Here is a 22,144-nt window from a genome sequence, read left to right as displayed (position 1 = left end):
ATATACCTTTTAATGAATTTTTATTTGTCTTCATAAGGAATTAGGGTTTCATGTAGATAGTCTTCATAAAATATAAAACATTAATGTCATCCCCAATGCTTGAATCTTGATTTCACTTATGCTCCAATGATTAAAAAAGACTGATTGCTTGTTCACTTGAATTTGGTAGGATGTAATTGAGATCTTGAATTTTTTGACTTAGGTTTAAAGTGATAGGGGTAGACCTCCTTTTATACATGTTAATTGAAAAATAAATTAATTTTTTGAAACAAGTTGACACAGGATATAGGTTCTTGCTCAAATCATGTTACCATTAAGAGGCCCCAAAATGGGCCCTTTTTGAGAGGACCATGGCGTAGGGCGCCTTGGTCCTTAAGGACAATGGTGACTAGTGCCATGGTCCTGGACTTCAGGGTACTAGGATGTTGGGGAGATAAATGTAGATAACAAAAACTTAAGTGTGATACATGGTGTGAGTCGAATCAAAGCTTCAATCAAGCCTCAAGGGATGAACGCTAAAGTGAGGGCCCAAGTGAGGAAAAAATTGTATGGGAGTACAATTTAGGACACTACAATATATATAAAGGTTAAAGGTTCTATTGACACGGGAGAAGGAACTTCTAATGATGTACTTTGTGTACCCTCCTTGACCACTAATCTCCTTTCAATTTATCAAATTACTCATGGTGCACAAGGTAAGATAGTTGAGTTCACTCTTGATTATGTATACATTAGGGACATGGACACTAGAGATGTAATTGCTACAAGGGTGGTGCATCATTCATCTTGATTTTATTCCTTCCTCATTTTGTTCATGATGATGAGAATGTTCCTTTGGTTGATGTTAACACTTTTCCATCAAGAGTGAAACATGTTTGTGAGAAGTTTGGTCACTTGAATCTTGGTGTTCTTGAGACTAGTGTTGAGCTTCCTACTCCTCCACTTCCTGCTTCTTCAGTTTTGACTCTACTCTTTAGTACGTTGATCATAGTGTTTGAGATCTTGCTTTGTGGGGCGAGCATTTGATAAGTGTTTTAAATTTGTTTGTCGAGTTATATATTGTAGATTTGAGAGACATATTTGAGGAGATTTCTCTCCTCTTTGATGATAATTTCAACGCAATTGTTGATTCATTTACATTGTCTTTGAAGACTGACATTCATGAGTTTCCTCATTCACTTGATTTTCATGTTTCATAGTTTCCATTAATCATGATTACCTATTGTCTTATTCAAGCTTGGAGACTCCTACTTGATCTTCAGATACATCATCACACATTTGGAGACTTCCTTCCTCTTTATTTTAATTGGACATGGAGTGACTTCTTCATCACTGGGTGGACTTATTTCTTCCTAAGGGAAGAAGTGTTGCTTCAAACATTGGATCATCATCGGCAGTGGAGCTTCTTCATTATAGTGGTGGTGGGGGGGAAGGAATCACGTCTCTCTTTTTCCTTCTTATGAGGGGATACCTAATTGTATATACATGATGCATGTAGTCCTTGGGGGTATCATTAAGTCCTCCATGCCTTATCATTTGTTTGATTATTTTATCCCTTTTGGAGAGGAGTTTTGTCCCACTAGGTTTTCTCCTTTTCTTCATTTATGAGAGATTTACATTGTACATGGGTAACTAACATGGCTTAGTAGCTGGTATCCATAATCATCATAATAATCTTTGCATATTTGCATAATAACCAACTCCCTAAGTTGTAGTTAAGGGGGGTGTTGGTGTAATTAAAGTGTTGTGCCTAGTAAGTTCTTCACTTAGGCATGTTACTTAAGTTTACTTAGTGACCACATGAGAACATTACCACTTTAAGTGGAGTTCCCATCTTTAGTGGACTTATCACATTGTCACTTATCCACCTTATGTGGATGATAGGATATGAATTTATGTCTCATTGTATAGGATTATAACACAAGTCAACATCTTGTCTAATCCTTCATCTCACTTTGCCTTTTTATGCAAGGCCTATTATGTACATTATCATGCTTAATTATCATATTTAATCAATATTTATTGTCATTCTCTGTTGTGAAATTTATTTTGGTCTTTATAGATCTTGGGGGTGTTGTGGAGTCACTAATCATAGCATCCTAAATTGTACTCATCTACAATTTTGTCCTCACTTAGGCCTCACTTTGGCATTTCATCCTCCAAGGCTTGATTATAGCACTGATTTTTGCTCACACCACCTACTCACCTTACATTCTCACCAATTTTCCATCTTGATCCCCTGATTGGAGTCCTAATTTGCAGGACTAGGATGTACCATGTCCTAGTCCTAAATCAGGACCAAGACGTATATGCCTTGGGCCTCCTAATCAAGCCCCAAATTGGCCTCTCTTAACAATCACCTAGTGAGAGAATGTAACAGGCTGCCCTATCTGCTGTAAATTCCTCTAACAACTCCGTTGTTGGTATTTCTTCAAACAGTTTGCAAGCATTCAATAATGGTCTGATTTTTTCCTTTCCTAAAGTTCTTTGTGGTTTAGTTGTATCCTGGTGCATTTGTGGTTTATAGTTTGGAGCATTCATAGCATTCCATGATATATATTATACCAATATAGCCAATGGATATTCAATATACAGTTTTTTCAATTTAAACTTAAAGGACTTGAACAAATTGTTTGATTACATAGTTCCTTATTGATCACTATCCAAACAATGACAACTTAGAACCTGGAATATGTTGATGTTGCCTAGCCGCTGCACCTTTGTCAATCAAATTCCACGAGCTTCCTTCAACACTTCAACTATCACTTGTGTATCAACTTCGATCTGTTAATTTCTGAACGATTGTGCTTATATGGCACCCAACATGCATGTACTTATGCCTAGCTCACAAAGTGTTCACCCCACGATCAATCACAACCAGCAGTCTCATTACGTCCAACATAGTAATGAAGTACAACCATTAACATTCTCAGTTATCAGTCCAAGGAAAAGAAACACACCCAATTTAATCCCTTATGCCCAACATTCATGTATGTCTATACGCCTAGCCAATAGAAAGACACGACCAACAATGAAATATAATGCAGTCACTGGGAATCACTACAATCTGAAATACTCTGTGTTCCAGTTGAGTTTGATGGTTTTAATATTCTGGATATATACACAGTGTTTAGGGACACACATTACAACAACAACTTCCCACGACTTGTCTGATTATTTCCTTGTGGCTGCCGACTCGGTATTGACTGTTAATTAAATAACTACGACTACTCAGTGCTGAAGTTTACTCCTTACCAGATGAATAGTGTTGCAAGTTCCTTCCCAAGTTCGCTTTGCGTGTGACTAGATATGAGCTTCAAAGTTAATCTTTAACCTCGGGCCTTGCAAATCGACCCTACAGCTGCTCTTACACAGTTCGGTCAACACAAACTTTGCCTAATACTCCTCAAAAGTCCAATTTGTTTTTTAATCTTCCAGACTTTGTCTTTCACAAGTGTAGAGAATGTTGCCTTCAAGGAGAATCGTCCTCAAAAGACAAATAATTTCTAGAACTAACTTCTAGGAGCACAATTTCCAAGATGAGTTTCCAGCATTCAATGCCCTCATTTATTTCTTCATTTTGGCTCCAATCCCAATGCATTCATTTATTTCTTCATTTTGGCTCCAATCCCAATGCATCACCAATGTGGGATAAATGTAAAATTGAATAAAATATTATTATTTTCTTTTTTAACATTAGGTTTAGCATTAAATAATCCTTTAAGTTAAATAATTCTCCATTTAAAACGCAATCCAGAGAATAATTAAATGCACTAAAATGAAGTTAACTAAAATCGCTCCAAAATTTCCTAACATTGTGCCCAAACTGACTTACTATAAATAGTAAGTTCTAGGAAACCCTATCAAATCAACTCCAATTGGCCCGAAACTGAATTTGCCTAGGCCAAATCCATCACCGATCCCTGCAAAGTTCTGGTTAGTCCTCAAGACCATGGTAAAAGGGGATAATGACAACTTGCCTCTTGACTGTTAAAAATGGGACATTTTAGAGAAGGAAATTAGATTCCATGTCGGCCTGTTTCAAAAATTTAATTTGATTTTCAACAAGCAAGTAGAAAAGGGGGTCTACCCCTCTCATTCTAAGCCTAAGGAATTCAAGATCTCCATTACACTCTAGCAAATTCAAGTGAGCAAGCAATAAGTCTTCTATCAAGCATTGGAGCAAAAGTGAAGTCAAGATTTGAGCATTGGAGATGGCATTCATGTTCTATGTTTTATGAAGACAACTTACATGAAACCCTAATTCCTTGTGAAGACAAACAAAACTTCATTAAAGGTATATATCACTAGTTGTTCATTCATTCTCAGCCTTTCCCTCGAAAGGAAGGAATTTTACTGCAATACTTCATTTACATTATCAATTCAATTTCATGGTTAATTCCAAAATTGGGGTTTGAACTAAGGCAAATCCCTATTCCCAACATTTTTCCCCTTTTCACTGTGTCCAGGAATAGGTATAGAGCTGCATTTAGGAGGATCGATAAGATTCGTAGAGACGAGCAGGTTCAACTTTCAACTGCGAGAAATTCAAAGGACCATGGCGAATTGATACTACCTAGTCCCGAAAAATCAAGCCAAACTTTTGGGAACAAATCTGAATCATCTTCTTTTGCTCAGATCTAGGTTGGTGGCTGTGTATGACATTAGTATCTCACTACTGTTATCAGATTGCTTCAATAATTCACTATCTTGCCCGAATCTTCAACAATTCAATTCAATTCAATTTAAGAAGGATAGAGCCCTAGCAAAGGAGCCTGAAATTTGATTAAAATCTAGATCTATCAAGACTAGATCTATTAGATTCCTCTCTTGCTTAACATAATGGTTAATTAGGTCTTTTAGTGGTTTCATTATCTTAATTTAACCCTAACCCTAATTCTCCACCAACCCACTAATTACTCTAACTATCACCCACTATCTATCTCCCCCCCTCTCACTATATATATATACCTATTTCTCTCCCTTTCTCTCCCTTTCCTCATTTCTCCCTCACACACCTCCCCGCCCCCCCATATATATATCTCCTCTACCTATTTTTCTCCCTTTCTCTACCTCTCCTTATTTATCCCTCACACATCCCCTCCTATCCCCACCCTCTCTCTCCCCATATATCACTATCTCCCTCAATTTATCTCTCCCTTTTTATCTCACTTGATTTCTCTATCCCTCTTTCTATCTCTATTTGTCTATTTCTACTTATCTATGTTTTTATATCTCTCCATCTCTCTCCCTCTCTCTCTATATCTCTTTCCTTTTCAATCTTCCCTCTTATCTTTATCTTTACATCTATCTTACTCTCTTCCTCTCCATCTCTAGACATGTCTCACTTTCTCTGTCTATCCATCTCTCTCTTCATCTCCATCTTCCATATTTATCTCTCGCTCCCCTCTCCATCTTCCATATTTATCTCTCACTATCCTCTCCATATTGCTCTCCTTCTCCATCCCCATCTCTATCTTTGTCTTTATCTTCCTCTCTATCTCTATCTCCTTAGCCCCCTTCCTCGCCCCCACCCCTCCTCTCTCTCTCTCTCTCTCTCAATTTCCCCCCTCCATTTCTCCCTTTTTTTAACCCTCTCTCTCTCTCCCTCACTCTCTCTCTCTCTCCTTGTTGGAAACATTATATAATCCTGTTCATAATGGAGTCTAATTATCTTCATGATCTAGAGGCTTTTTTCAATCATGTTTGGATTCTTGTAAGTGGATGCATAGTTGATTTGAAGCTATCACTTTTCCATTGAGACCTTTGTTGCACAAACAATATTATTTTCTAAGTGGCCTATCAATTGACCTCATGTACTACACAAATGTATGAAAAATTAGATCACAATGTTTTCTAAATGACTTTCCATACTTCTTCAGTATACCCATTAGATACCAAAATGCGAATACTAGTATGATTAAAAAAATGAAGAAAGAGAAAGGTAAAAAAGAAACCACATAAGACTTTGTTGTAATAATCGAAACCGAAACATCATGAACTATAAAAGAATCTTTCTTTCTCTATGTTGTCACTAGAGTGTAGTGGAATCACATTTTTATTATTATCATTTTTTCTCCCTGCAATGTAGTGATAGATCCCAAGCTCACTGTTTTGGAAACAAACATCGATTATAAATTAAGCAAACTCGTGTATTTTTGGGAGGCATTTGTCTGGTTCTGTTGTGGAAGTCAAAAAAGCCTTGATTAATCTCAATATACATGACCCTGTCAAAATTGTAGCAGGAAAAAGACACTGCATTCATTTACACGGATACCGATTGGTTGCTCCGAAAAAATGATGGAACCTCCGCCATTCGAAGAGGCCTTGCGATGTGATGTCTGCAAATGCAGTTTTAATGCTTTCAGGCGTCGTGTATGATCTCCTTGCCCCTGTGTGTATTTGAATCTTTCTTTAAATATATTTGCTTAATCTGCTGTATGTTTTTTTTTGTTGTTTAAGCCAATTTGATGTTTTGGTGATCACCGCTTAATTGTATCGTATTATTTATGGAGTTCGGTGCTTGAGTCGAGATTTGTCGTGTGAGATGGGTACGGCTCAATTAGGTCTAATTGGAGTTAATTGCTCGTGAATAATTTTCTTTTTTGTATTCCTGTACGATTTCTTCTGTAATTGTTAATCCTGGCAATAAATTGGCGGTTGAATATTACATGGAAATTCCGACACTGGTAAATTTTTATCATTTATGCATGTATTAATAGTAAGATTTGTCAAGACCTATTTGAAGTTGATCTGATTGCTTTTATAGTTATCTGATCCGATGACGTAAGGAAAGGCTATATTTTCTCAGTTAATTATTTCAGTATAAATGCTTGTATTGTTGTACGGTTAGGTTGAAATTGACTGCAGACCATAATATTTATATAGCATTGAACATATACTGTAAGAAATGGTGGTTGATTCAACATCCTTGGCTAACAGTCCCCAATGACAATGAACCCAATAATGTTTGTTGCATATACTTGTAATTATCTTTACCGAACCTTGGCCAGATTTGATTTTGAGGGTTCCAACCGTTCCAGTGTTCCAGAGGTGATGTATATAAGAGGTTTGGTGAAATACAATTGCAGATTTCAGGCTTCTGAAGATGGATATCTGTTATAGTGCAAACTGACAATGCCACAATGTTCTCACTTTTAAAATTGTGAAAGCTAAGTGCAAAACAGAATAAAACTGTTCGATGCTGATGTAGAAATCTATAACAAAAGACATCATTAAAGAAAATAGGCTTTCTATGACAACACAATTCACAACTCATTCGACTCTCACCAAGGTAAAAAGGCTTCACAACATCTTCTAATTGTTCTTTGCCCAAAATTTTCCGTTGCTTTCTATTTTTATGACACAGTTAAAGATTTTTATCACTTTTAAGTTTTATGCCACTTTTTACTTTTTGCATTTTTTACAAAATTCACTAGATTAGTGAGATGAGATGGCTTTTACTGTCTTTTAAATAATTTTACCTGTATAACTTCCATATCACCATTATTTTTTTAGAAGATTGTTTGTTTTAGTGTCCAGTTTTAAGATAAATTCTTCAAACATTTTGATATTAAAGTACTAGGTCATGACCGTAAATTTCATGCAAATGGAATCGATATAATTATATGGTGGACATGTTAAAAGGAAATGTGTTTCTATCCTCCAATTTATTTAAGTTACACACTTCAAGTCTTCGAGTTCTTTGTTCTTAAGGTTTTCAACTGGCGCACACCTAAGAGTGTTATAGATTCAAGAAGCTTTGTAGGGGCATTTGGGTATACGAGGAAGTTCATTTATCATTCTCCACAATAGGAACACCTTTACGTGCGATTGGAGCAAGTGGTAAGAGTTTATGGGGGTAAGAAACACACCACTCTTTTTATTCTTTGAAGTATAAAACAAACCATGCCCCGATGCTTGCTTGTTGTAATTTTTAGCTTCCATTTGAAGTGGAACTGGATGTGAGCATGTGTTGGGGTAGTTTTATTACAAGGAGTTAAGCTAGTTCGCTATTACTACTAAGTATTTTCTAAAATTAAGAGAGAATGACATGTTTATGACAAAGAAATCAATTAATTTGAACAAGCCACTAGGAAATGGAAGAGCTATTTGTTAGGCAAAGAAACAATTGTTCATACTGGTCATAAAGCATTGCAGTATTTGCAAGCACATAATGAACTGCTGCAAACAAGACACAGTGAGTAGGAGGGAGACAAGGTGTGGATTTACTTGTTTATGGACAGACTCCAAGGATAAGTTACAAAACTCAAACTCTTGGATATGGGTCATTTTCCATCTTGGAGAAGGTTGTAGAGAATGCTTTTAGGTTTAAACTAACTTCCATCACAAGGGAGGATGTACTCAGTAATCAATAGTAAAAATTTGCATTTAAATGAGTCATCCATGTTGGAGGAAGAAGAGGGACATCACCCTCTATTAAAGACTTTGTCTTTGACTTTTTGATAGTCAAAAACTGATGGAGGAGGGCATGGTGATGCAGAAGAAAGCCAGAGAGATGAGAAGGGGACCAAAAGAGTCTTGGAAGATTGACATCAAGGGAAATAAATTAAGGCAAATGAAATGGTATATCAAGGAGGAAGTGGGAGAACTCTACCTTCATCTCCTAAACCACTAAGATTCTATGGGACCAAAAGCCTCTTGAAAAGAAGAGGTGTAATTCGTAAGGATCCAGAAAACAATTTTACTTCATCAAACCATCATAACAGAGCAGGAAACAGAGATCAGGTTTCAAGTGACAAAGATTACACATATGGTAGGGAGGTGGTCTCATCATTGTCATGGCAGTTATGTTTATGCCTTAAAAAGTTTTGCCCATTTTACATCTACAGGAATAGTAATGGTAGAAAGAATCAATATGATGTTCCAGGACATATGGGATTCCTTCAGTGCAGAGATGGACACTCCCAAAGGTCTATTGTAAGAGTTATAGTCTCATTTATAAACATAAGAATGTGAGAACAAAGTTAAGTTGATTGCAGGATGAAGAATGAGCTGGTGCAGAGAGGAAAAGTGAGCGTGGCAAATAGGATTATTACTGTTCATGCCCTCTCAAAAGCTCTTCATAAATTCTTTGGTCAAGGAAAGAAAAATAAATTCAGCAATTGTCATTTCTATCTAATTTTCCCCACAATATGTCAAAGATTTGTGCCAATGTTGTTTGTGCTTGATGTTTTCTTGTTTTTTCATCTTTGTTTTATACATGATACAACAAGTTTGTTTTATTTTCAGGAACTAAAAAACACTAATTCTAGTCACTTTACACATTGTACACTACTATAAGCCGGGTTTTAAGTCCAACATTGCAAGTGTCTTGGTATTTCATACGTAGAGACCCAAACTACATGAGTTTTGTTGTTTTCTATCTGAGATCAGATCTCTGGACCTGCATTGTAAGTAACTATAATTGCAACTCCACATGGTCAGGTCTTAAGACCCGACCTGCATACTCTCATTCCCACGTTTTCCCTTTGCAAGATCAATACTTGCAATCAGGTCTTTAGGACCTGACTACAAGGAGACACACTTTGATTACTTGCAATCAGGTCTTTAGGACCTGACTACAAGGAGACACACTTTGATTACTTGCAATCGGGTTTCTAAAACTCGATTGCAAGGGGTCTGAATGCATGTAAAGACATTGACAAAAAGCAGCGCTATGTGACAAAAAGCAATGACCTTTCACTATCACAATGGCCAATAAAGAATGTTCATTATCTTCAAGTTTAGTGGTTGATCTTCATACGGTCACTGTCATTACCATTCATGATCAAATGAGGCAAGTTGATGCTCCTGGGCAAATACCTTCATCGATTTTGAATACTTCAAGTGCCAACAGCATGAAGACCTCTTAGATAGAGGATGATGCAAATAGAGTCGTGTCGTGGACACTTAGATTAGTTTCAATTATGCATTTGTAATTTTCTTTTGACAAATTACATGTAATTTCAAAAATTGTAATTGCAAGTAGTCACATTACTTGTATTCTTGTAACTTGTAATTACATGTAAACAAATTACAAGCTGAAAGACAATAGGACTGTAATTTGGAATAAGTCATAGCTAGTTGTGGAATAAGTCTTAGTTAGTTGGACTTCTCCCACTTTTTGCTCTGAGCTCTTCTCCTATATATTGGAGGGTGCTCTATAAAATATGGATCTTTCTGGCAAACAAGAAAAACTTTGTAGAAATTTACATCGATAAAAACTTTGTGTTTTATAGTTGTAAATATGACTCTCAAGCAATATAAGGAGAACATTTTAGTTTTCAGACTTTGTGTTGATTCTTTGTTCATATATTCATTGTGTTCTTATGTCACAGTGATATATTTTTGTTCATATACTTGAGATTCTAGTAAGGTTGTTGGAAAGAGCTGTAATTCGATTTCTTGCAGACTTTGTGCTACAAATATTGAGGGTTAAATTAGCATAGTCAAGTGTTCATGATAGGAAGAAGCTACAAGACTTTGTGCTTGTCATTTTTCTTGTTCATCGCAGTTTAGAAGTGCATTATATTGACAGACTTTGAGTTGCTGTATGTTGTACGTTGTTACCATAATAATCATTTAGAAGGTTGATAGGACAGTCGAAGAGTTGAAGACTTTGAGCTTCTATTTCTATTTTTCCATCCTGGGGAAGTGACATAAGACTTCGTGCTTTTATGGAAACTTCACTTCCTATTGTATAAGCACTTTTGTAATTGTTGAAATTTCCTTGAAGTTTCTGAATTTGTTACTCTTGTTGTAGTTTCTTTTCTGAGAAAAGAGAAGAATATCATCTTTTCTGAAAAAAGAGAAAAAGATGTTGTCCCACCTGTGATATCCCCATATTATCAAATAATATTATAACAGTGATTTATATCTAAATATGCTTATACATCAATTATTTAATTACGAGTTTATCATTCATTCAAATTAAAGATATGAATGAACCTCCTTAGTATTGAATAATCAAACTCATCAATAAACAGATTACTAATACGCTAAGTTGCCGGTACGGGTACGGGTACGTGGGTACGGTACGCTGGTACGACATTTTTTTAAGGGGGGCCTGGGTACGTATGGGTACGTCCGTACAAAAAAATGTAAAAATCATAAATATATACATATATACACTCTAATAAGTAGAAACAAAAATTAAATTTAGAATCCCACATATCATCCATATGCTAAACAAAACTTGGAACTATCATATATGATTCATATTGATATAACTATAAGTCTATAACAAAATTACAAACTTTGAATGTTATGATAGATATCGAATTCATTGTTCACTGGCTCAACCGTTCAACAATAAAATAACACAACTAATAATCAGCAATAGCATCATATGGGTCACTAGGAAGATCAAGATCAACATCATCATTGACATTAGATGATGTAGGTAGAGTACTGGAACCACATGCAGCCTCACTGCCACTTGCACTAGCAGCACATTGGCTATCAGACTCCCCAGAAAGTAAAGATTGTGTGGCAGCTGAAAAATCCAAATCAGTTCGCTCTGGATCTACATCCCAAAACTTTGTGCTTCCATCCTTATACTCATTTTGTTTATGAGTAAGAAGGCGCAAGTTTGAATGCACATAAACGAGCTCTTCTGCCTTACTTGCTGCCAGTCGGTTGCGTTTCACTGAGTGGATAAAGGAGTATGTGCTCCAATTTCGCTCAGATGAAGAGGAACTAGCAACCTATTGAATAATTGACACAAAGTGAGAGGGTGACAATTATAAAATAGTAAAAAATCTAAATTTAGAGAGCAATAAAAATTAAGAAACTTACTTGCGATAAAACTTTGATTGCAAGAGTTTGAAGGTTTGTTGATGTATGGCCATTGAGGTACCACCAAGCATGAGAATCCTTTTTATACTTGTCACGGAGAGCGGAAACACTTTGACCATTGGAGGCTACAAAATCAGCAAACTCACTTGTCATTAAATCCTCCATTTCAGAATCTGGGAAGAGTTTAGTAAGTGCTGTCCTACACCCTTCATTGACTTCTGAATCTCTATATGGTGGTACCCTTGATGGCTTAGCAAGCATTTCATCACTATAAAATTTGGGAGTCAATGCAAATGCAAGAAGATGTAGTGGGGTGGTCATTTTGTTCCACCGCTCAACACAAATTGATTGAACCTCTTTGAAGAAAGTTTCTTCGGGATCTTGCTCTTTTGCATTGATGATGGCTTTCATTTTCTCAATCATCGAGTCAATGCCATCATATACCTCTCCCAAACATGGGTGATCCATGTCAGTATAACGGATCATACTCATGATGGGCTCAGTGAAACTCAAAAGATATTCCACTCGATCCCACCAAGTGTCATCTAGGATCATGCGCTTTACATTTGCTGCCCTTTCAGTATTGGATTGCCTCCATAGGGACCAACTTTGACTAATTACCATGCTAGCAAGTGGCTGTCGCACCTTCACAAGTCGCCTCAAGACGATTGTGTTGGATGCAAATCGGGTCTCGGCAACCTATTCAAAAATTAAAAATAAAAATTAGAATACAAAGAAGACATGATAAAAAAAAAAAAATTAAGTAACCATCAAAGTGAAATGTAGATTTTAAAAATTGAAGTGTTTCAATTACCTTTAGCAACTCCAACTGTGAAAATGATCTGAAAATGGCCTGTGACATGTTATGGTTTGTGATGAACATTTGGATCTCTTCAGCCTCAACATAAATTTGTTTGATCCAATCAATTTTCCTGCCTATCTTTTGGAGCATGAGGTTGAGAGAGTGGACAGCACAAGGTGTCCAAAATATGTGTTCAAACCGTGTCTCAATCAACATACCTGCAGCTCTACAATTCTTTGCATTGTCCGTTATTACTTGGACAACATTTTGAGGTCCCACATCCTGAATGCATTGTATAAGGATGTTAGCAATAAATTGTGCATCTTTCACCTATCCCTCACAATCCACAGCTTTCAGAAACATTGCCCCTTTAGGGCACACTGCAATTACATTAATTAATGGCCGATTTTTGGTATCCTTCCATCCATCTGAAATGATGGACACCCCTGTTTGTTTCCATGAATTTCTAATGGGAGCCAATGCATTGTCTATGTTTTTTACCTCCTTTGCTAGTAAGGTGCTACGCACCTTCTCATAACCTGGCCCTGTGTACCCTTGTGGAGCCTCATTTACCTTTTTCAACATATCCTGCCAATATGGTGATCGTACCACATTAAATGACAAACCGTTTGCATATAGACATCTTCCAACGGATTGATCTGCAATCTCTCTAGCATCATTCTTAAATGCTCTCTCTAATGGTCCCCTGCTTCTCTTCACAATAACAGGTTCTTCACTAATTGGGTCCAAGAATGGGTGGCTCTCTACCACGATATCAGGAAAATCGCTATAAGATGGAGAAGTAGGGGGCCTCTTTGATCTACTTCCTCTTCCTGTCAACAAAGGATGGTTTGAGGCACGACCAACTCTTGCATTTGCTTCCTCTTGCTCTCTAATATATCCTGCTATTTCTTGAGGTGACATCCCATTTCCATCCTTTCCTAGACATGGTTTGATTCCTTGTTGGGGAATGGCACAAAAATGGGCTTTGACACGACTGTAGGAGCTAGTTTTTTTCACACTACAGAAGTTGCATATCCATAAAAATGTTCCACCACCTTTTACTTGGTCTATTATTTTGACATATTTCCATAAAGGTGAATTTGGGTCAGTTTTGAAAGTCCTTTGAGGAGTAGAGCTTTGAGGAGTAGAGCTAGTAGTCGTTGCCATTATGATTTCTACAACAAATTAAATTTTTTTTTATTAATATTTAATATTAAACAATAGATTATAAATGTTAAATATATAAAATTAAATTTAATAATTTATTTAAAATGAAAGTGAAATTATTATAATATTAAATATTTAAAATAATAATAACTAATAAATTATTAACTAGCAAAATAGTTTTATTATTTAATTTATTTTAAAATTTTAAATAGGTATATTTAATTACTTATTGTGTAATTTAGAAGTTTGTAAAAATTTAAATGTTGTTATTACTTTCATAATTAATATTATAATAATTTCACTTTCATTTTAAATAAATTATTAAATTTAATTTTATATATTTAACATTTAGCAAAATAGTTTTATAATTTATTATTATAGTTTGAACTTTGTTTATTTTAAATCACTTAATAGTTTGTTAAATTAAAAGTTAATTCATATTTAAAATAATAATAATTAATAAATTATTAACCTATTAAAATAGTTTTATAACTTTTATTATTTAAAATTAAAAATGGAAAATTGTAATTTTTAATTTATATTAGTTTTTTTTTTCAACTTTTAATTTAACAAACTATTAAGTGATTTAAAATTAATAAATTCAAACTATAATAAAAATTAAAAATTTAACAAACTATTATAAAAATTTCGAAATTTAACAACCTACCTGCAAGCTCGAAATGGCGGAACTCTGTGCCTCCCGTCTTGGCTCCTTCGCGCGTCCTCTGCCGTGGCTCCTTCGCGCCTGTTGTGCTTTCGTGCAGCAACCCGTGGCGGCCTCCTCCTTCTGTGCAACCCGTGGCGGCCTCCTTCTATGTTTTCATGGCTCCCGTGCCCTCCTTCTATGCTTTCGTGGCTCCCGTGCCCTCCTCCTGCGCTTTCGTGGAATGTTTCTTCTTATTTTTTTAACTTTAGGGTTTAAAACGATGTGAAAAAACCTTCGAGATTTGTGCACGTGCAGATTCGGCAAAGAAACCCTACGGAATCGCCACGTCTACATCGGATGCGTCGGGGTTCGTGTCTAAAAACGCGGATACGTTTCAGGTTAAAAAAAACAGTACCCTGTTCGAATCCACAGGGATTCCATGGCGAATCCGAATCCGATACGTATCGTATCCGGATTTGGGAGCAAACTAGGAAGTACCGGTATCACATATTAATGATCTTATTAATATCAAATATTCATTAAATAATTATTAAACAGTAACAATAAATATTAATTTGCAATTATAATAACGAACAATAATATTCACACTAATTATTAAAAGTCACAAGAAATATTTATTACAACCAATAATTACTATTAAATAATATTTATAAATAGACACATAAATATTAATTTGTGTTTATTACGATCAATAATAAATATTAAGAAATATTTCTAAATAGAATCGGTAAACATCATGTTTAACCTATGCTTATTTTCACTGAAGTGGTGTAGTGCAAAGGCTGCGATCTAATAGACAAATTGTTTTACCGTTCCTTGTGGAGAGACATGTCCATTGAACACTTTAAATAGGATGGTCTGTCTCCCAGTCAAGGGGGGCACGTAAGAAAGAGGAAATAAAGAAAAAGGTCAGCAGTCCCACTATCTGTGCTGGTAAGAATATGGTCAATTAAAATTATAGTAGGAGGTTACTAATAGAATGAGATGCTGGTAATAAAATAAAATACTGTTTAACACAACATGATGCTGTTAAAATAATATAATACTGTCAATACAGTATAATACTATTAATATAATTTAATACTGTTCATACAATTTACTACAATTAATGTGACATAAGAGGGGAGAATAGGGGAGTGGTAAGACAATCCTTATATGTGTCTGATTATAAGAGGACTGTCAATGGGAATCAATCAGATCAGATCAGAACTGTTATTAAGTTACAGGCAGTAACATCCTTTGTTCTTGATGGTATGCATGTGGATGAGCTGAATATGTATGCCCAATATATGATACCTGATAATGTCCTTATGCAGAATTTAATAGTAATCTTAATATAGACTGCAATAGGTTCCAGACCAAGCTTTAGTGGACATTAATGCCCTTCTATTGTTCTTTCTATTTACTAAAATTGTGATTTTAGGACAATATATAAGTGGCTCCCATTAGGGGACTTTACACCACCCAAGTTAGATTGGTATTTATAGGTTATAGTCAATTTGTAATAGTTAGAAGAAGTAAGAAAGGGGGAGCCTTCCCTTAGAATTAGGAGAATTTTGAACTCTCACAATGTGGCTGAAACCATAATTTTGCATGCCTTCCAAGTGTACATAATTTTCAACCAACAAGATGAAATATTAATTTGTACATTTATAGCATCAGTTGAACGTTGGGAGATACAGATTATATCCATGAATAAAAAGCCAAGTGGGACGTGGGTTTTTGGAGAGATATGAAAACTCATTTGAGAGTTTTTTATTTCATTCTAGTTTGCAAATTTCATGAGGAGAGGTGAAGCAAGGGTTTTCTGGTTGTGAAAGCCATAGCTTTTTGAGGATGAAAATCCCTCTAAGAAAATAGTGTTTGCAGGTGTGGAAGATCACCCAAGAGCACTCAATTTGATAATCTCATTTAGAGGTTGTAATTGCACTTCATTGGATTCAAATTCATCAAAGTCTGATCAGAATTTCAAGAGATTGAAGGAGAGCAGATCAAAGGGTTTAAATTGGAGGTTGGAGGCATTGGAATCATCATTGTGGCCGTACCATCTCCAAAATCAGGTCGTACCTTTCCCAGAGCCAATGTGGTGGTTGGGAGTACAATTTCAGATCATTTTCACACCCTAAATTAGACTGTACCAGTTTTGATTAGTAGCCATCCATCAATCATCAGTAAAATTATCTTCCAGCTGGATGTTTGGAGTGTTATGTTGCCTGGCAACCCTAGGTGTTGACTGGGGTATGTTCAGAATTTTAATTAAATGCAAATAATATTTTAGTTTGATGAAGTATTTAGTCTCATAGTTTTAGGAGTTGTTCAATTTCAGTTTTCAACTTTCATTTCCCTTATATGCAAAAAATACCAAAAAAAAACAAAAAAAAAAACTCCAAAAAAAAAATATCTAGATCAGGTTGGGATATTCCAATGGTATTAGAGCACAAGGTTTTTTTGCCAGCCTATTGGGTTGTGGTGCTTGTTGTGGTCTTCAATTGCATGTTATATTTTCTATGAGTATCAATTTAAATGGCTTGGTCTCAATATCATGTCTTCAATTGAGAAGTCTATATTTGAGTTAATGCAAGAACTCTAATCTAATGAAGGACCCAGATATTAAAGGGTATCTTAAGACAGTGACAAGACCCAAACAAGAGAAGTTCATAGCAAATCATTCGAATGGGGAAGGTGCCTTGACGCATAACTCACCACTCTGTGACAAAGCCACAAGATGTCACTTTGGTCATACATGCAACTATGGTGGATAAGGTTGTGCATAAGGGAAATAACATAATGATAGCCTTGAATACACCTCTAGGTCTTTCCACTGATGTTGTTGACACTAGTACAAAAGTTGGTGTAGATGAGATCATTAATTCACCTGTAGATGATGGGCTTGTTGAAGGAAAAAAGGATGAATTTTTCAAAATAGCTAACATTGATGATTCTTTATCTCATTACATTAATGGAATTGATTTTGTTATTTAGAACAAAACTGATTATCTTTGCATGGAGCTGACTTTGAGCAAAGGTTTAGTGTCTTTGATGAATGGGATCCACAGTTTACTATGGAAAATATTAATGGAGAGGCACAGTTGATTTTTGATTTGCCTTGGAGACTCTGATGATAGGGATGATAGTTCTGATTTTGGCATTCATCATAGTAGCAGTTCTCTTGGTTTGCATGAACATGGTTGGAAGAATCAATTCAAGGTGTTCATTGATAACTTGCTGTTTGAGATGGGCTATGAGAAGACATATGACAATCCACTTTTGGAGTTGGACGATGGCACTACCCCTAGTTGTAGCATTGCACTTGATAGAAATAGTAAGGTATGGGATCTTGGACTTGAGTTGGAGTGTGATTTCCAACTTGGTGTTGATCTTGGTTCACATTGTGAGGCAGATGGACACCCTTTTGGGAGACCACCAGATTTGGAAAGTGCAAAAGTAGAGATAGATGAAGATTGCATTTGGGGTGATATGAGACTAGGAGGCATCATCATTCCTAACTACATGAGGTTTGTTGGTACTTGCTTTGAGCTGCATCATTCTTGAATGACAATTGGTCTTGAATCTTGGAGTTGGCTAACAAGTGGGACATTTCATACCTTATCCGAGTTGATGAGTAGCATTGCATGCCCTTCAATTGTAGTTTGTGATGTATTTTCCTCATGGGATGCATTGATTCTTGGAGATTTTAACATTTCAGATTTTTAAAGGTTTGCAATCAATGTTTTAGAGCTTGCGGGAATTTTCAAAACAGCAGTAAGGAAAGGCAGTTTCCAGCTTGTTTCTTATGTAGCTTTGGACAAAGGACATAAATATGGCATCTACATACTTGACAATCCGTCCTTTGGATTGAGTCATGTTGTATATCATACTAATCTTGATTTGGGATTGGTTTTGAAGGCAACAATTGCTCCTTGTACTTCAGTTGTAGATACTTTCATGGATAGGTAACAAGCGATTAACGAAGAAGTCACAAAATTCCATTATGTATTTTGATTTGGATGGCACTTGGAGTTATGATTTGTACCTTTCTAGCTATGTTGGAGATCATTCTTGGTTTGATATCCATGCTTGGGATCTTCAACAAGAATTGATGGAGATTATTGGGAATCATAGGAGTGACCTTTGGAGTGATAAGGATAAAAAATTCAGACTTAAAGGTGCCGTTTGTTTTCTTACCAATCACTATGTGATTTGATTGCTCCATCTATAGGTGGATTGGAGAGAGATTCTAAGTAAGGATTGGAGCATTGGTCAAATGGATCCTCTTGGGAGTGTTCCTTGGCGAAGAATGGCTCAAAGTTATAGATTTGAGCTTTCTGATTGTTTGCAGTTCAGTTACTTTACATCATGCCTTGCTCTCATTCAGGGGAGTTGGCACACTATTCTTTGTCAAGGTAGTGAGGATTTTCAGCTGGTGGTTGCTTGGAGGTATTTTTCAGCCACTTCTGAGTTATTTTTGAGCAGTTTATTACTCAATTTTCATGCTTATACTTGAAGAATTCATTGGTTTTTAGCAGTGTATTACTCAATTTTCATGCTTATACTTGGAGAATTCATTGGTATTGCTGCTGTCCTTTGTGTAGAGTACTTAAATCGGATTGTACTTTAGCTGATTTCAATCATGTACTTTAATAGTTATTATATATTTCAGACCTTTCAATCTCAAGGAATTCACCTTATGAAGGTTTGTGTTGTAAGCTTTGATAGTTTACCTTCAGAGTTGGTCCAAGACAACAAACTTCTTTATGCTATGGTTCGTCTTTTAGAGGACCTTAGAGTTGTAACAGTGAGCGTTAGCACTGCTGTCCACTTTCCGATTAGCTTGCACATGAGTTTGGATTTTGATCTGCACATGAGTTGGATGGTTTCTTTAGTCCAGCAGATGAGTAGTTCTTGGTTGAGGATTGATGGTAGAAGCTACTCCCATACTCATGACTTCTATGTATCCAGTGAGATTTCAGATTGTTCACTGCTGTCCTAACTTTTTCACATTGTTTTGGGTGACCTAAATTTTTGGGTAGTTTGTTTTGGGAGATCCTTAGGGTATAGTTCAGTTATTCTCCACTTCCACTTGGGAGATTTTGGGTCACTGCAATCACTTCATAATGTTATTATGCATGCTTCTAGATGACGATTGGTTGATTGTAGCGAGCTGGGTTTCTTGGCATACTTGATTTTCTTCTCTTGACACTTGAAGATTAAGTGTTGGTGATATGATTCTAGTTGTTGACCACAGAGGCATCACTTGGTTAGCTAATTTCAGGGTTGGTTATGTTGACACCTTCCTTACTAGTCCCTTGATAGTAATAGATTTGTTTCTTGATTGGGACTTCAATAGGAGGTATACTAAGGATTATGGTTTTGGGATGAGTAGATATTTCTTTGAGTTGCCCAGGATCATGTTAGTTACTTGGATTGAAGTTATGGATCTCTCTGGGCTGCCACAACAGGTGATGTTTTGTGTTGTGATTAGAGTGGTGCGACATTAGCATAGTGGTTCCTTTTCAAGATTGATTTGGAACCCTAGGATCACTCGGGTTTGTAGTTCAATAGTTGAGGATGAGGAAGCCAATGTTGGCTTACTGGGGTTTACTCTTATGGTGTTCTAGTTTAGTTCTTTTGGAGAGCAGTTTCCCGAGGAGTTGACAGAGTTGGTGTAGTATTTGACTGCTCTTCTTTTTGGTGCTTATCAAGAGGTCTCGTGTTGGCATCCTACAAGACAGTGCTTTGAGAGGTTGGTGCGACAGATCTCCTAGGTTTACTTGGGACACTGGGATCATTCTTGGTTACAGTTTGGATCAGTCTGGTGATTGTGTAGTAGCTTTGGCATTGCTTGGGGACAAGCAATTCTGAAGAGTGCGGACTGTAATGTCCCCTTCCTAAGCATCAACTATTTCTAAAGGTTATCTTATGGCTTTGGTCCCCGTAGGCTAACATGGTGATTAGGGGACCCTTATGAAGGTGTTCTATGGCTCTTCAACTAACCTTTTGGTAGTATCCTTCAGCTTTGTGTCCTAGTTTATTTGTGGTATGCCAACCTGGGATCATTCAAGACTCTTTGATAAGTCAATTGGATGTTTGGATCATACTTACTGTTTCTAGTAAGTAATAGGATGATCAAATTTCATCATGGCTATATTTGGAAAGTTGGCAGGATTGGTCTCATGAATTGTTGTTGGCATTTATCAAGGTTTAACGATTTAATTTAATTTATTAAAGTCTTATCAAGCATTGACTTTAATAATATTAATTATATTTAAGGACTTTATGATATGATGACATAAAGGGGGTTAAAATGATTTTTAAGTCATTTCATAAAGTGACTTTTTAATATGTCATAAAGTGGATGACAACTATGGAGATTTTTAAAACATCAAAAAGCAAACAAATTAAATGATTAAAAAGCCAAGTGGGATGTGGGTTTTTGGAGAGATATAAAAGCTCATTTGAGAGTTCTTTATTTCATTCTTGTTTGCAAATTTCATGAGGAGAGCTGAAGCAAGGGTTTGCTAGTTGTGAAAGCCATAGATTTTAGAGGACGAAAATCCCTCAAAGAGAACAATGTTTGCAGGTGTGGAAGATCACACAAGATCATCTAGTTTGATAATCTCATCCAGATGTTATAATTGCGCTTCATTGGATTCAAATTCATCAAAGTCTGATCAGAATGTCAAGAGATTGAAGGAGAGCAGATCAAAGGGTTTACATTGCAGATTGGAGGCATTGGAATCATCATTGCTGACCGTATCATATCCAAAATCAGGCCGTACCTTTCCTAGGGCCAATGTGGTGGTTGGCAGTGCAATTTTAGATCATTTTCAGACCTAAATCAGGTTGTACCAGTTCTGATCAGCAGCTGTCCATCAGTCATCAACAAAGTTATCTTCCAGCTGAAGGTTTGGAGTGTTATGTTGCTTGGCAACCCTAGGCGTTGACTGTGGTATGTTCAGAATTTTAATTAAATGCAAATAATATTTCAGTTTGGTGAGAGGAGGGTAATGCAAAAACTTTTACAGATTATCACAATAGTTACAAAAAACAGAAATAGATATAATAACATTCAAACCATAACACAATGATTTACGTAGGGAAAATCCTTTCGGGAGAAAAACCCCACACTCCAAAAGCCAACCAATATATTATTCCGCAATCAAAACAGATTACAATATACTTGTAGAGTACCACTAATCAGAGATTCAGAGGTAACTCAATAGCCATAAGACTCTTACACCCAACCTCTATCTCACACACTTCATATATAAGAGATACAATACAAGAAACCGTCAAACGGTATTACAAAACCATGGGCTAAAACCACCCAATAAGGTGTAGCCTACCTTATCTCCCTTCTAGATGCCTTATGACGTGTTAAAACACACATCAACACGTGTCCCTCCCTTTTACAGCTCATTTATGTGTCCGATGTATTTTATATTTCCTATTTCAGGAGTACAAACTTCCAGAGGCCATAACTTGAGAACCGTGTGTCCGATTGATGAACAGTTTGAAGTGTCAGAAAGCTTGCGAAGTGCTCCACTTTTCAGGGTGTTTCGGGGCCTCTAAAGTCCTCAAAATTAAATTTAAACCTTTCATTGGACCCCTCCAAAACGAAATTTAATATCTTCAAATCCTAGATGTGATCTTGCGACTTAAGTTTACCGGAATGCTTATCTAGCCAACCAAAAGCTTCGGGGAGA

General features: G+C 36.2%; 1 protein-coding gene across 3 annotated transcripts in view; it reads left to right on the top strand.

Annotated features, from left to right (window-relative positions):
- The first annotated feature begins 6,056 nt into the window (after positions 1 to 6,056).
- LOC131070224 (E3 ubiquitin-protein ligase PIB1) overlaps positions 6,057 to 22,144 on the top strand; it is an 86,493-nt gene continuing 70,405 nt past the window's right edge. For 2 of the 3 annotated variants that reach the window (XR_009112294.2, XM_058005726.2), the window contains exon 1: positions 6,059 to 6,375. Coding sequence is in view for 2 of the 3 variants with exons in the window: in XM_058005726.2 (XP_057861709.1) it covers positions 6,298 to 6,375 (78 nt within the window). In the remaining variant the exon portion in view is untranslated. Of the gene's footprint in view, positions 6,395 to 22,144 lie in introns of all 3 variants that reach the window. The other variant, XM_058005727.2, reaches the window with a different exon arrangement.

Source organism: Cryptomeria japonica, chromosome 2, assembly GCF_030272615.1.
Source record: "Cryptomeria japonica chromosome 2, Sugi_1.0, whole genome shotgun sequence".
Lineage (NCBI taxonomy): Eukaryota > Viridiplantae > Streptophyta > Pinopsida > Cupressales > Cupressaceae > Cryptomeria > Cryptomeria japonica.
Note: the sequence above shows the minus strand (reverse complement) of the source record. Positions and strands in the feature narration are given on the sequence as shown.